We start from the raw sequence: 13233 nt of genomic DNA on the forward strand, positions 1-13233 counted from the left end.
CATGGTCCAAAAATATTACATACAATAAGATATTTTCAGCGAGAGATTATATCCACATAACTTTGACTACAGTACGTTGTTGCAATTATTCTGTTTTATTATTAGTTCTTGTTGTTAATCTCTGACTGTGCCTGATTTGCAAATTAAACCTTATCATAGGTATGTATGTTTAGGAAAAAACATAGACTGCATAGGGTTTTGTCCTATCCATGGTTTAGACATCAGGATGAGGGAGGACTACTCTGTACAAGTGGCCAGCAAGCACATGAAAACTTGCTCGACATAACTCATCACCAGGGAAATGCCAATCGAGACTAGAGTGAGATATCAGCTCACACCCGTTATGATGACTACTGTAAAAAAACGAAAACTGAAAATAGCAAGTGTTGACAAGGATGTGGAGAAATTGGAACCCCGGTGCACTGCTGGTGGGAATGTAAAATGGTGTAGCTGCTACAGAAAACAGTATGGCACTTCCTCAAAAAAATCAAAAATAGAATTTCCATCAATTCCACTTCTGGGTACATACCCCAAAGAATTGAAAGCGTGGACTCAAAGAGATATTTCTTCCCCATGTGAATAGCAACATTATTCACAATAGTCAAAAGGTAGAAGGAAGCAAGTGTTCACCAATGGATGAATGGATGGACAAAATGCAGTGTACACATACAATGGAATATTACTCAGCTTTAAAAAGGAAAGCAGTTCTGACACAGCCTACGACATGGATGAACCTTGAACACATTATGCTAAGTGAAATAAACCAGTCCCAAAGGACAAATACTGTAGGATTCCACTTATATGAGGTACCTAGAGCAGTCAACTTCGTTGAGACAGAAAGTAGAATGGTGGGTGCCAGGGTCTGGGGTGAGGGAATGGGAGGAGTTGATTAATGTGTATAGAGTTTCAGTTTTGCAAGATGAAAAAGTTCTGGAGATTGGTTGCACAGCCATGTGACTATGCTTAAAAATGGTTCCAATGATAAATTTCATGTCATGTGTATTTTACTATTAAAAAAAATCACCTAAGGGGTGTGTTGCGATTGTGGAGCCTAGGCACGGATATTTTGCAAAGCTCTGGTGATCTCAAAATACAGCCAGGGTGGAGAGCCACTGCTCTGCGAGGCGTGGCCCATTTATTATCCACACTTCTGGGTCTCAGAGAGGTGAGGTGCCTTGAGGGCTCATATGGCTAAGAGGCAGAGGAAGTGGGATTTGAAACCAGGCCCCATTCCCAGGCCCATGGGAGTATGTCTCACATGGCAACATTTTCTTTCTTATTTATGTCACCAGGGGAAACATTTAAGGAGAATTGGCACCCTGGATATCAACATGTGAATTCTGGCTCCCATCCCACCCACCCCAGTACAGGGCTGAGGTGCTCCTCTTGCCCCTGGCTTCACCTAGCTATGCCCAGTCCTACCAGAGGCACCAAAATTAAGACTATTCAACCTCAGGGAGAAGGTATGACCTTATGTATTTGGTGTATCTGTTAAAATAATGCTTAATGCTAAACCAGTGTCTTCGATGGTCCCGTCCAGTAGCCTTTGGGGATAAGGTCATTCTGGATCAGGGGCCAGCAACACGTCCAGGTCAGATGGGAGATGCTGGGCAAATCTCTCACCTCTCAGCACTCCCCGAAGGTGGAAAGCAAACGCTGGGATAGCATCCCTGGAGCTTGCTTCTCACTTCCTGAAGGTCATTCATACAGTACAGAGGTCAAAGTCATGGGCTTGGCAGTCAGGGAGTCCTGGGTGCGATCTGGCATCTGTCCCAGCCTCCCATTTGATGCATGTGTGCCCCTGGGCCAGCCACTTCACCTCTCTGAGCCTCTCAGCTATGCGATGAGGGTAATTGTCCCTCCCTCATGCAGTGGCTGTGGGAATCAGATGTAATGGTGCATTAATGACCTTTGCACTGTGCCAGACACCTGGTAAGCACTCAGGCGGTAGCTGTCGCCGCCACTACTGTTGTTTTTATTGTATCCAAGAGATGAGGATGAGGCTGACTGCACCCTGTAAGTCATTTTATGACAATGCCCAATAGACGTTCGGTTGTAGATGCCTCTTAGGCCATAATAAAACACCAGGACACTGAAGAAATGGGGTTTCCCACAGGTTTTTGGTTGGTTTCCCCAGAACCAGATCCTAAGACAAGGATCTGCGTACAAGTGGCTTATGTGGGAAGTGGTCCCACAGAACTCTGGAAGGGGAGGGGGACATGAGACAGGGAAGGAAAAGAGGTCAAACAGGGTGTGTTATCAAGCAAGGGACCACTGTGGGCAACTGGAGCTTACTCCCACTGAGGAATTCTGGGAGCCAGTGTAGAACATGCACCTCTGGGTCACGCCCCACCCAGGGGTCAGGGAGCCTGAGTACGTACACACCTTCTGCCATCAGTCAGCAGCTGAGTGCTGTTCCCGGCGGGGTTAGTCCTCTGCCTCCACTGGACTCAAGTGGCCAGAGAAAGCCTCTGGCTTTACAATGAGCATGTAGCATTTTATAAGAATAATTTTTTTTGGAGACAAGGTATCCTTCTGTTGCCCAGGCTGGAATGCAGTGGCACAATCATAGCTCACAGCAACCTCAAACTCCTGGGCTCAAGCTATCCTCCTGCCTCAGCCCCCCGAGTAGCTGGGACTACATGCCACCACACCCAGGTAATTTTTGTTTTAAAAGGTTATTTATCCTACAGGATTATCAGGAGGATTAAATGGGATGACAGTTAAAAACAAACAAACAAAAAACCCCAACAGTTATCAAGGACTTTCTATATGCCAGGCCCTGTTCTAGGTGCTTTGCGTGCGTAGTCCATTTAATTCTGGTAGCTATTCAATGAGGCGGGCACTGCTATGGTCCCCAAATTGCTGTTGGCTGAAGGAGTCAGGGCACAGAGAGCTGCAATCGTTTGCCTCAACTCACATGGTCACCGGGAAGAGGAGCCAAACTCTGAACTTGGGCACCCCAGCCCCGGGATCAGGGCTCCCGTCCATGGTGCTATCAAGTGTAGGAAGTACACAAAGTGCTGCCTATGGAGTTGCTGCCTAATTTTCTCTTCCAGTTAATTAAGCTTTGGCCAAACTGTTAATTTGGCCAGAACTTTTTCTTCCTAAGCATTTTCACATTCTCCCGCCCATACAGCCTTTCAAAACCCCTGGGAGACCAGCTGCCGAGACATGATCCTGGTTAAGCATCCGGGAGGGACAGAAAGATCCCTGAGCCTCAGTGGGGGGAATGATGGTGGGGCCAGAAAGGCCTGCGAATGGTATCTGGTCTTTCACCGCCTTGCTGTGTGATCTCAGGCAAGTCACGGACAAATCCTGGGCTCTGGGTTCCCCTTAAGCAAGAGGAGACACTGGGGTGCTCACACACAGCCTCAATGCTTCACAGGCACTATCCTACTTAATCCGCTGACAGCCCTGGGGCGCGGGTTTTATGACCACCCTCATTTACAGATTAGGAAATGGAAGCTACAAGAAGTGAAGTCCACAGCTAGCAAAAGGCAGGGCTGGGATTCAAACCCCGGTCTGTGTGACCCTGCAACCAGTATTCTGAATCTCTGAGGGCTGGAACTGGGCAGCCATCTTGTGACATGAGGCATCAAGCTTGAGGACCAAGCCACCTGCAGGGGTTGGAAGAGCAGAGAGATGAAAAGAATCTAGAATCCTGATGGCATCATTGAGCCAGTAATGCAACCTAAAACCAACTACCTTGGAACTTCATGTTATGTGAGATGATGCATCTTTGTCCTTACTGAAGCTGCTTTGAATTTTCTGTCCTGCTACTTGCAGCCCAAAGCACCCCTAACTGGTACACTACCTGTTGGAGGGATTTCAACGTGATAGCAGATATAAAGTCCCACTAATGCTTGGCACAATAAACAACAGCCACTCTGGAAATGAGAAAGTTATCTCAGGGCTTTAACCCTGAGACTATTCCAGGGAATGCAGACATTCCTGGCCTGACAAATCTGTTGCCCCTCTCTTTTGCTGAGAAAACCCTGTAGGGTTTTCCAAGAAAGCAGAAACCCTAGCACTGCAGCCCTGATACCCCAGTGGGGCTGACCCCATCTTCTAAACAAGAATCAATCACACTGCCTTTTGCCTAATGGATTTTGATTTTCACTCCCTTGACAAGGAAGCCTAGGGCCTGCGCTTTGGTTACTCTCCAAGTTGCCAGAACATCCCCATCAATTATTCACAGTGTTAGCTCAGCCTCCCGGGTGCTGCGACCCGGTTTGCAGCAATGCAGCCCCCCAAGCCCTAGAAAAAGGACTGTGCTCCTCACTGTTTACAACAACACATGCTAGGCACAGAGTGAAATTTTTGCGATTTAATGACGACCCTGAAAAGCGGGCCTTTTATCTCCATTTTACAGATGGGAGGCTGAGACTTGGGAAGGTGAAAAAATTGCCTAAGGCCAAAATCTAGGGAAGTGGTGGGGCCGGGCAGAACCTGGTCAGTCCTTGCTCTTAGCATATGAGACGTGGCCATTTTGCTACCTCGCAACCACCCAGAAATGATCCCCCATTTGGTCCTTTCACTCTGTGGACTGGGAAATTCCCACAGGGCTCCCCTGTTTCCACAAGCAACGTGTCCAAGCTGGGGACTAGGTAGGGACGGGGTGGGCAAAGTGATGACTGGAGGAGGCCAGTGGCACAGGGAACTGGGTCGCAGGTGGGCAGTGAGAAAGAATGACAGGTCCCCAAACCCTGAGACACAGAGACTGACTGCTTGCTTCATTCATTCATTCATTCATCCCACATGTAGTTATTTGAAGCTCCTCTGTGCCAGGCACCATGATGGGTGCTGAGAATGGAGCAGTGAATTCGTGGTGTTCATATTTTTGTGGGTTTGAAACAGGAAACAGGAGAAAGAAATGTCACTTCAGATGGCGCTTAAGGCCTATGTGGGAAAGACACTGCAGGATGCAACAGAGAGTAAAGGGAGGGAAGTTGTTTTAGACAAGGGTCAAGGAAGGTCTCTCTGAGGAGGGGACATGTGAGCAGGGACCTGCTCAAATGACGAATGAGGGGAAGGGGCTGGCCAGGGGACAATCTGGGGAAGACCATTCCAGGCAGTGGGAACAGCAAGTGCAAAGGCCCTGAGGTAGGATACATCCTGGCCTGTTTAGGGAACGGCAGGAGGCAAGTGGGGCTAGAACCAAGTGAACCAGAAGAGAGTGACAGGGATGAGCTCAGAGAGGTCATGGGAACAGATTCTATAGGGCCTCATATGCCAGGATGACAAGTCTAGATTTTATTCTGAGTGCTATGGGAAACTTCTGGAGGATTTTAAGCAGATGAATAATGTGATCCAATTTGCATTTTGAAAAGCTCACTGTGGCTGCCATGTGGGAATGGATTGCAGGGCAAAAGAGGAAGCATGGGGACCAGGGAGGAGGCTGCGGCACTTGCTCATTGTGGAGAGAATGCTCCGTTGGAATTTCTGGCTCCTGCTTGCCTGCTGTGTGGCCTTAGGCAAGTTAGTTAACCTCTTTGAGCCTTGAATTTGTGAAAAGTGGGATAATAACAGAGAGTTGTGTTGTTACACTCCGTACACAGTAGGTGTCTGATCAGCAGGATTTCTATACTGAGGGCCAACGAGCCCGCCCGTCTGCCTCCCCATTTCAGCTCTGGCTGCAGAAAATCCTAGATGGTCCATCTGCCAGGAATGTAAGCCGGCAGCACCCGCCTGGGATCACAGGGAGGTCATGAGGCTCGTCCCAGCAAGCAGATTAACCCAAGGGAGAGGAAAGGCTCTTCATTCCCAAACGTCGCCTCTTGCACGCTCCAGTGCCTGTGCCTGGCGGCCACACGCCAACCCAAACATGGCCCTTTGCCTGCTGCTTCTCCAGGAGGGCAAACCCTCCCATCCCCTGCCCTTGCTCTCAGGTCTTAGGGACAAGAGAGGAAGGGAGAGTCATGTCTGGGTCTAAATGGGGTTTGGAGTGGGGGAACCTGTGTCAGGCCTGGAAATAGCAAAATAAGTCTGTTGATCCTAAGCTGATTAAGGGTGAGTGACTCTGTCTTAGGAGGGAGGCTTTTTGGACATGAAATCGGGGCAGGATTATGGAGAGAGGCAGCCCACAGCCTCAGAGGAGGAAGCCGGGCCCAGGAACCTCTATGTTCTACTCAGGGTGGGCAGAGAAGAGGAAAAACGTGCCGGGCTCCCTCCACCCTCCTACTGGCCACCCTTTCTGCAGCCGCTCTCAGGGGCCTTGCTGTGGGCAGCCAGCTCTGTGGGAAGGACCCCAAGAGTCCCCTTCAGACTGGGACCTGCAGGTGGGCCTTTAGTGAGAACTGAGCCACAGAGACCCCACAGCGAGAGGCCAGGCCTGGACAGGAGCCAGCCGTGGCTATTTAATTATGGATGGAGACTAGACTTCCTCTTCCCCACCCCCTTTTGCCACAGATGTATTTACCTGGCCCTCTTTTAGGCCCCACTCTCAGAGAGTGAGTTACCTGCTCCATGTGTTTCCCAACTTGGTCTTGCTGGATCTCAACATCAACAACTCTCTTTCATGGGCTCTCCCTGGGCCTCACGAGACCGCTTTGGTAGCCCTGAACACACTGTGTTGTCATTTGCTCCCGACACCCAGCACACTGGCCTCGTGAAGCCAGGCCCCATCTCTCCCAGGCAACACAGAGAGGGTCTCATCAACCAGTGGCCTCCTGGCCTGCCCTGGCCCCAACCCAACGCCCCGTCAGTCCCTCACAGCCTCGGCCTCCACCCAGCAGCACACAGGACTCCTCGGCCCACCCCATGTGATCAAACGCATTCCTACCTCCTCCTCCTCCTCCTTTATTTTTCACATTGCCTCATTTTTCATGTTTCAAAATTTACATCCTCTTCCAACAGCATCTTTACAAGCTGCACCAAACCATTCTCGAAATAAACTCACCAAATAAATACCTAAGTAACCAGGGGTGACCTCTGGCCCACAGGCACCCACAGCCAGTTGCCTGTGTCACGCACATCCACACCCACCCCTCAGAGTGCCGCTGCCTTGTTTTTCTCACTTAGGTTGAAACTACCTGGCAGTATCTTGACATCCCCCAAGCATGACTGTAAGTTGCTTCCATTCCCTTCCCGGTACACAGTGGGGTTATAAATATGGAGATATGTATCAAAACCACAGGGCAACCCACTCCAGCCTGGGTCTGGGACTTCCCAGGGAACCAAACTCTCCTCCATCCCAGAGAGACTCTAGTGTCTCTCTGTGCTCTCTCTTATTCTTCAGTGTCCATCTTCTTGTCCTGGCCTTTTGTACAACCCTATAAATCCTTGTCCTCCACAAAGTAGGTGTATAAAGTATTAGATAAAAAAAAGGATGGAAATGCCACTTAGGAAAAGTCTGAGGGGGTTGGTCCTCAGCCCTGGGAGCTCAGCCCTCGCCCCTCCCCCTTACTGATTTTCATCTTGGGGAACTAAGCCAGAGTCCCCCAGCTGCGGTCCTCACTGTGGGGACACACACAGGCAGATCCCCCCAGCCCAGCAGCCCCCAGATCACAGACTCACCTTGGCAGCCACAGAGGAATTGGGCTTCTCCAGTAGGTCCCAGAGTTTTTTCCTCTTCTCTGCGCAGCACGTGTTGTCGAACTCCTCGCCCTCCCGCTCCCGCAGGGTCTCGGCCTCACGCTTGAGCTCCTCGTTCATCTGCTCCTTCTTCTGGTGGTAGCGGGCCTGGCAGCAAGACTCCAGGTAGATCTCGTCGATGCCCCAGTAGTCGAGCTCTTGGCTGAAGCTGAGCGCGCACATCTCCTCCATCATGTGCAGCCTCCCGGTGCGGTAGAAGTTGAGGATGGAGGTAAAGGCGCCCGGGTGGCGGTCAAAGAAGTACTCATTGTCGTCGAGGCTGTAGTCGTCGCACACCTCGAGGAGTGAGTCGTGCGTGTTGCAGTCGCGGAGCTTGCCCAGCCGCGTGCGGGGCAGGCGGTCCAGGGTGCGCCAGAGCACCTCGTGCGCCAGCCCCCCGACGTTGAGGCGGACGCGCCGGGAGCACGCCTTGCTGCGCACGATCTCCATGGGCTCGGGCGGCAGCGAGCTGGTGGAGCGGGAGCCATGCTTCGTCATGCCCGCCGGCATCGCTGGTCCGGCCGCCCCCGCCCCCCCTGCCCCCCCAGGCCGCTGTCACTCCACGGCAAGGCCCGCTGCTGCGGGGGAGGGGGGCAGGGAGCGCTGTGGGCTGCTGGGGGCGCAGGGGACCGCGCGGGCGCGCGTCACGGCCGTCTTCTCACCTCCATCCCGACGGCTGCGAGGCAGAAAGCGAAAGCGGACGCGGGTCAGCAAGCGAGGAGTTGGGCATGGCTCCTCCCTACCTCTCCACCGGGGTCCCAGCTGGCCTTGACCTTCCCCGCGCTTAAGCGGCTCAGTGCAATAGGATGGCTGGGTGCTGTCCCTCCAGCCGGTGCTGAAGTCCGCCCCACCCCGCGGGTGGAGGGAGGGGCCGCCCTTCGGGGCGGGGAGACGGCCCCGAGAGATGCCCCTGGAGTCCCGGAGGCCCCACCCCCGGCTTCCGCGGCCCAGGCGCGACCCAACAGCCCGGGGCGCTGTCCGCCCCCTCGAGTGCTGAAACTCTCTTCTCTGTGGGTCTCCCCGTCGAGTCCCTCAATGGGGAGAGAGGGGCGCTGCACGGAAAACTTTTTCTTTCCTTTTAAAAACGAGTTCTCACCTTTTCCTTCCCCGCTCGAGATTATCAGGATTTGGGGGTTAGGGAGATGGTAGCGGGTTTGCTTTTTCTAAATCTTAAAATATTTGGGGGTTTCTGGGGGTTCCAGGTGCCCACCTGTCAAAGGTCACAACAGACGGGGTGTTCACGACAGCCCCTCTGTCCTGGAACGACCCCTCGCCACCGGAGCACCTCCTGAGGTCGCTCCAGCGCGGAGGTGGCCGCGAAGACGGAAAGCCACGCTCTGCCCAGAGTCCTGCCCCTCCCTCTGCGCCCCCTACCCTACCGCAGGAGGGGCGCGCAGACAACCGGGATCCGCCGGCTCCGTCCTCCCCCCGCTCCTTCCCCGCCCCCTTCTCCTCCTCCTCCTCCCCCCTCCTCCTCCTGCTCCTCCTCGTTCCTCTCCTGCGATGGCTTTTTATAACTCCGGGTTCTGCGCCTTTCCCCGGGCTTGGAAGGGAAGGGGTGGGGGAGGTGGGAGGCGGGGAAACGAGCTGGATTTTCTGGCCTTTTCAAAACGTGCCCTCCTCCTGCCGCGCACTGGCGGTTTGGGGGGTTTCCCCCCGAGCCCCCTGGCATGTGGGGCTCACATCCTCGCCCCGGGTTGGGGACCGCGCGTCTCCCAGGCCCCAGCCCGTGCCCGCCTCCCCCCACCCCGACTGAAGCCGCGGAGCCCGGGCAGACCGACAGGCCAAGCCGCGGCAGGCGAGCCCCCGGCCCGGGTCCCCCTGAGCCCCCGCTGCGGGCCCTACGCCCCAACACTCACCCCCAGGGCGGCCGCCTCCCGGGGCCAGGGACCGCACATCGTCCCGGCCGCCCGGGCGCCCCCGCCCGCGGGCAGCGGCGGTCCCGGGGCCGGGCTGGGCCCGGCCTACCCCGGCCGGGCAGGCGACGCGCCCGGGCTGCAGGCGCGGCGGGGCCGGGGCGCGCTCTCCGAGGCTGGGGGCGCGGGGAGCGCGGTGGGCAGGACCGCGATCCGGCGGCGCCTCCTCCGCCGCCTCCTCCTCCTCCTGCTCCCGCCGCAGCGACGGCGGCGGCGGCTGCCTGGGCGAGATCAACAAGTCCGGGCTGAGCTTCGGCTCCGCGCTCGCTGCGATTCTGTCCCGCACTTCGAGGCGCCGGAGTCGGGCACAGAGGCGGGACGGCGCCACCTGCGGGTCGGAAGCGCGCACGCTGCTTAACTCCTGCCTGCCCGGCCCAGCCTGCCGGCGAGCCCGGGGGGAGGGCTCCGCGCCCGGCCAGCGCGGTGCGCCCGGCGGCTCGTCCCTGCCCACCTGGCTACTTCCACGGCCTGCGTCGCGACCCCGCCCTGCCCAGTCCCGCCAACAACGTGGGGTGAGCACTTGCTGTGTGCCAGCTACTCTCACAGGGATCCGAGATACAGCTGCGAACCCAGAGCAAACATCCGGCCCGCACGGAGCTGATTGGAGACAGACTATAAACAAAAAAGTGAAAGGATGTGTCAGGGGTGATGGGCGCGGGAGGAAATAACGAAGCGGAGGAGAGGGTCGGAGCGCTGGGGGAGGGCAGGTTGCGATTTTAAACAGCCCTTGTTTTCATGAGCTTCCATTCTAGAGTCTAGGATGGATTCTACATCCTAGTGGGGGAAGGGGGGCGACGCACACATCAACAAATAGAGATGCAGTGTGGCAGCGGGCTAGAGCTGCTAAGAAGAAAAGCAAAGCGAGGTAAAGGGAAGAGAGAGTGAGGAGTGAGCTAGTTATATAGTCCGGTGATTCATTCATTCATTCATTCATGCATTCATGCATTCAAGTTGGACAGCCGGTTCTTGACAGCTTCCTATGTGCCCCCCAAGTGCCAGGCTCAGCGGAGGAAAGTCCTCCCCTGGAGCTCCCTGTCCAGAGAAGGAGGCAAAATCCATCAAATAATCCCAGAAATGAATATAGAGCTGGAGGATTTACCCAGAGAGGCGGGCAAGGCTTCCCCAAGGATGCCACAGTTGGGCCCTACATTTGCTCATTTATTCTTTCAAATACTTATTGACTGCATCATAAGTACATAGGTGCTGGGGGTACAGCAATGAGCCCCCGCCCGTAGGAGAGAAACTGAACAGGACACAGGGCTCCACAGGAAGGCCTTCCCCTCTCTGCCCTTCTCTTCATGTCTGGAATTAAGGGATTGGTTTCCATAGAGTTGCACAAAATATTATTACATGTTTTTAACCTGTCCCCGTCTCATCACCTCCTTCATCATCATCCTTGTCCAGGGTACGATTATCTTGTCTCACTGCAACCTCCTCCCCAGTCCCCCTGCTGCCACCCTTGCCTCCTACAGTTCATTCCCCCACAGCCACCGGGACAATGGTTACATTGCATACATTGGATCATGTCTCTCATCTGTTTAAAACCCTCCCAGGACTTCTCTTTGCTTTAGACTAAAACCTAAACTTCTGACCTGGTGCCCTAACTCAGCCCTGCTCTCCTCTCTCAGCTTGTAGACCAGTGGAGGAAGACAGGCAACTAAAGAAACAATTTTTTTAAAATGAGAAAGTTTCTGACTATGGTGAATGTTATAAAAGAAATGGAGCATCATTTTTGGGAAGAGACCAGGCTGCTAGCTGTACACAGGGTGGTCAGGGAGGGCCTCTAGGAGGAGGTGAACAGAGACTTGAAAAATAACAAAGGACCAGCCATGGAGAGAATGAGGGAAGGGCATTCCAGGCAGAGGGCCCAGCATGTGCACATGCCCTGGGGAGGAGCGGGGAATGAGCTTTGTTTAAGGAACAGCAAGACAACCAGAGCACCTGGCACAGAGGAGGCAGGAGGAACCATGGGGGTGGGGAGTGGATAATGTGGGTTCCTATAGGCCATAGCAAGGACTTTGGCTTTTACTCTGATGAGGTAGATGGGAGCCATTGAGCAGAGAGTGACTTAGGTTAGACCGGCATCACTCTGGAGGACAGTTAGAGGACGGGGTGGGAGTGGGGAGAGCAGCGAGAAGGCTGTTGGAGCTGTCCAGGAGAGAGATGATGGCCGCTGGGTTCTGGGTGGTGGGAGTGGAGGTGGGGAGAAGGGGGAAGACAGAAAATATTTCAAAGGCAATGCTGTCAGGATGTTCTGATGGTCTGGATGGGGGTGGTGAGAGACAGAACAGTCAGAGTTCCTCCTGCTTCAGACTGGGGTCTGAAGGGTCAGAAATGGTTCTCATCTGGCCCTCTCTTAAGCTTAAGCTGCTGTAGGCCACCTCCCCCCAAAGGTCAGGGCATTCCTGCAGGAGGCTGCCAGAAACAATGAAGCCTTCCTGACGAAAAGCAAAACAAGTGACTCTATAATGGTAGCATTTCCAGGCATTACTGCAGGACACTGCCATCCAGGTACAGCTGCAATGATGCTCAGACACGCCTTTCTTTTCTACTCCACTTAGCCAAGCAGTGAGGACGAATGTTTGCTGAGCACCTATTACAAATAGTTCTCTGAGGGTTCATAACAGATGAGTTTATTTACAGATGTAGAAACCGAAGCTCAGAGAGAAGGAATCTTGCCCAAAGTCTTGCTGGCAAGTGGCTGGCAGAAGCAGGATAGGAATCTGTTTGTTTGACTCCAAAATCAATGGGCTATCTAAATACTAGAGCAGCCACTCTGCAAAGCCCTTAATCCATCAATTCATTTATTGATTTATGGAATCATTTCACATGTTTACTGAGCATCTACTATGTGCCTAGCATGGATGTCAGTGCTGGGAATTGAGGGTAAATAACTGATATGGTCCCTGTCCTCACAGAGCTATGTGCCTCTCTTGCAAGGAACAGGACAGAAAACCTGCTGCTTGTTTTTCTTCCCCGTTGCTTTATTCATTTCTGCATTCCCTTTATCCCCATTCCCCTCCCACTGCCCTCTCCGGCCCATAGGAAACAACCGTCATGTGCAGAATGTATATTGTTTTGTTTGCATGAATTCATAAAACTGTGTTTGGTGTTTTGTGCGTATTTTAAAACTTAAGGGTTTGTATTATAGATTGCATTCTACTTATTTTTCCCTAAGATCCATCCGTGTTGCTGTGGGTACACCAGCCCACTACTCTTAAGAGCTGCACAGTTGTCTATGATGCCGTGTGTCCCCTCTCCACTGTCCACTCCCCCCATGGTCATCCAGTGCAGCTCCCACCACTGCAGTGAATGAACCCGTGAGCATCCTCCTACATGTCTACTTACGGGCTAGTGTGATGATTTTTAAAAAAATATTTCCTATAGGATTGGAATTGATATGTCATTGGGTGTGTACGTATTTAATTCAAGTCCGTACACCCAGATCTCCCTACAAATGTGTGCTCTGGGCTGCATCTCGCTCCTACAGCCCCACGTCCCTGCCAACATTTGGCATCATCCAGATATCTCAGTTTTGACAGTCTACTGTGTGCAAAGTAACATCTCAGCGTATTTACGCTTGCAATTCTCTGATTGCTAATGAGTCTGAGATCTCTTCATACGCTTGTTGTTCCCCTCCTGTATAAATTGCCTGTGCACGTCATGGCCCATTTTTCTACTGGAGCTCCTGTTTTTTTCTTGATAACTTGAAGGACTCCTTTGTATAATGTAGATTTTAAGT

At 53.2% G+C, this 13233-nt stretch overlaps 1 protein-coding gene across 1 annotated transcript in view; it reads right to left on the minus strand.

Annotated features, from left to right (window-relative positions):
• The window catches only part of KCNB1 (potassium voltage-gated channel subfamily B member 1), a 91592-nt gene extending 83341 nt beyond the window's left edge, over nt 1–8251 (minus strand). The window contains exon 1 of the mRNA XM_045529245.1: nt 7519–8251. Coding sequence (XP_045385201.1) covers nt 7519–8085 — 567 coding nt within the window. The 5' untranslated portion in view covers nt 8086–8251. The remainder of the gene's footprint in view (nt 1–7518) is intronic.
• Between the last annotated feature and the right edge of the window lie 4982 nt (nt 8252–13233).

The sequence above is a fragment of the Lemur catta genome, chromosome 17 (assembly GCF_020740605.2).
Source record: "Lemur catta isolate mLemCat1 chromosome 17, mLemCat1.pri, whole genome shotgun sequence".
NCBI lineage: Eukaryota > Metazoa > Chordata > Mammalia > Primates > Lemuridae > Lemur > Lemur catta.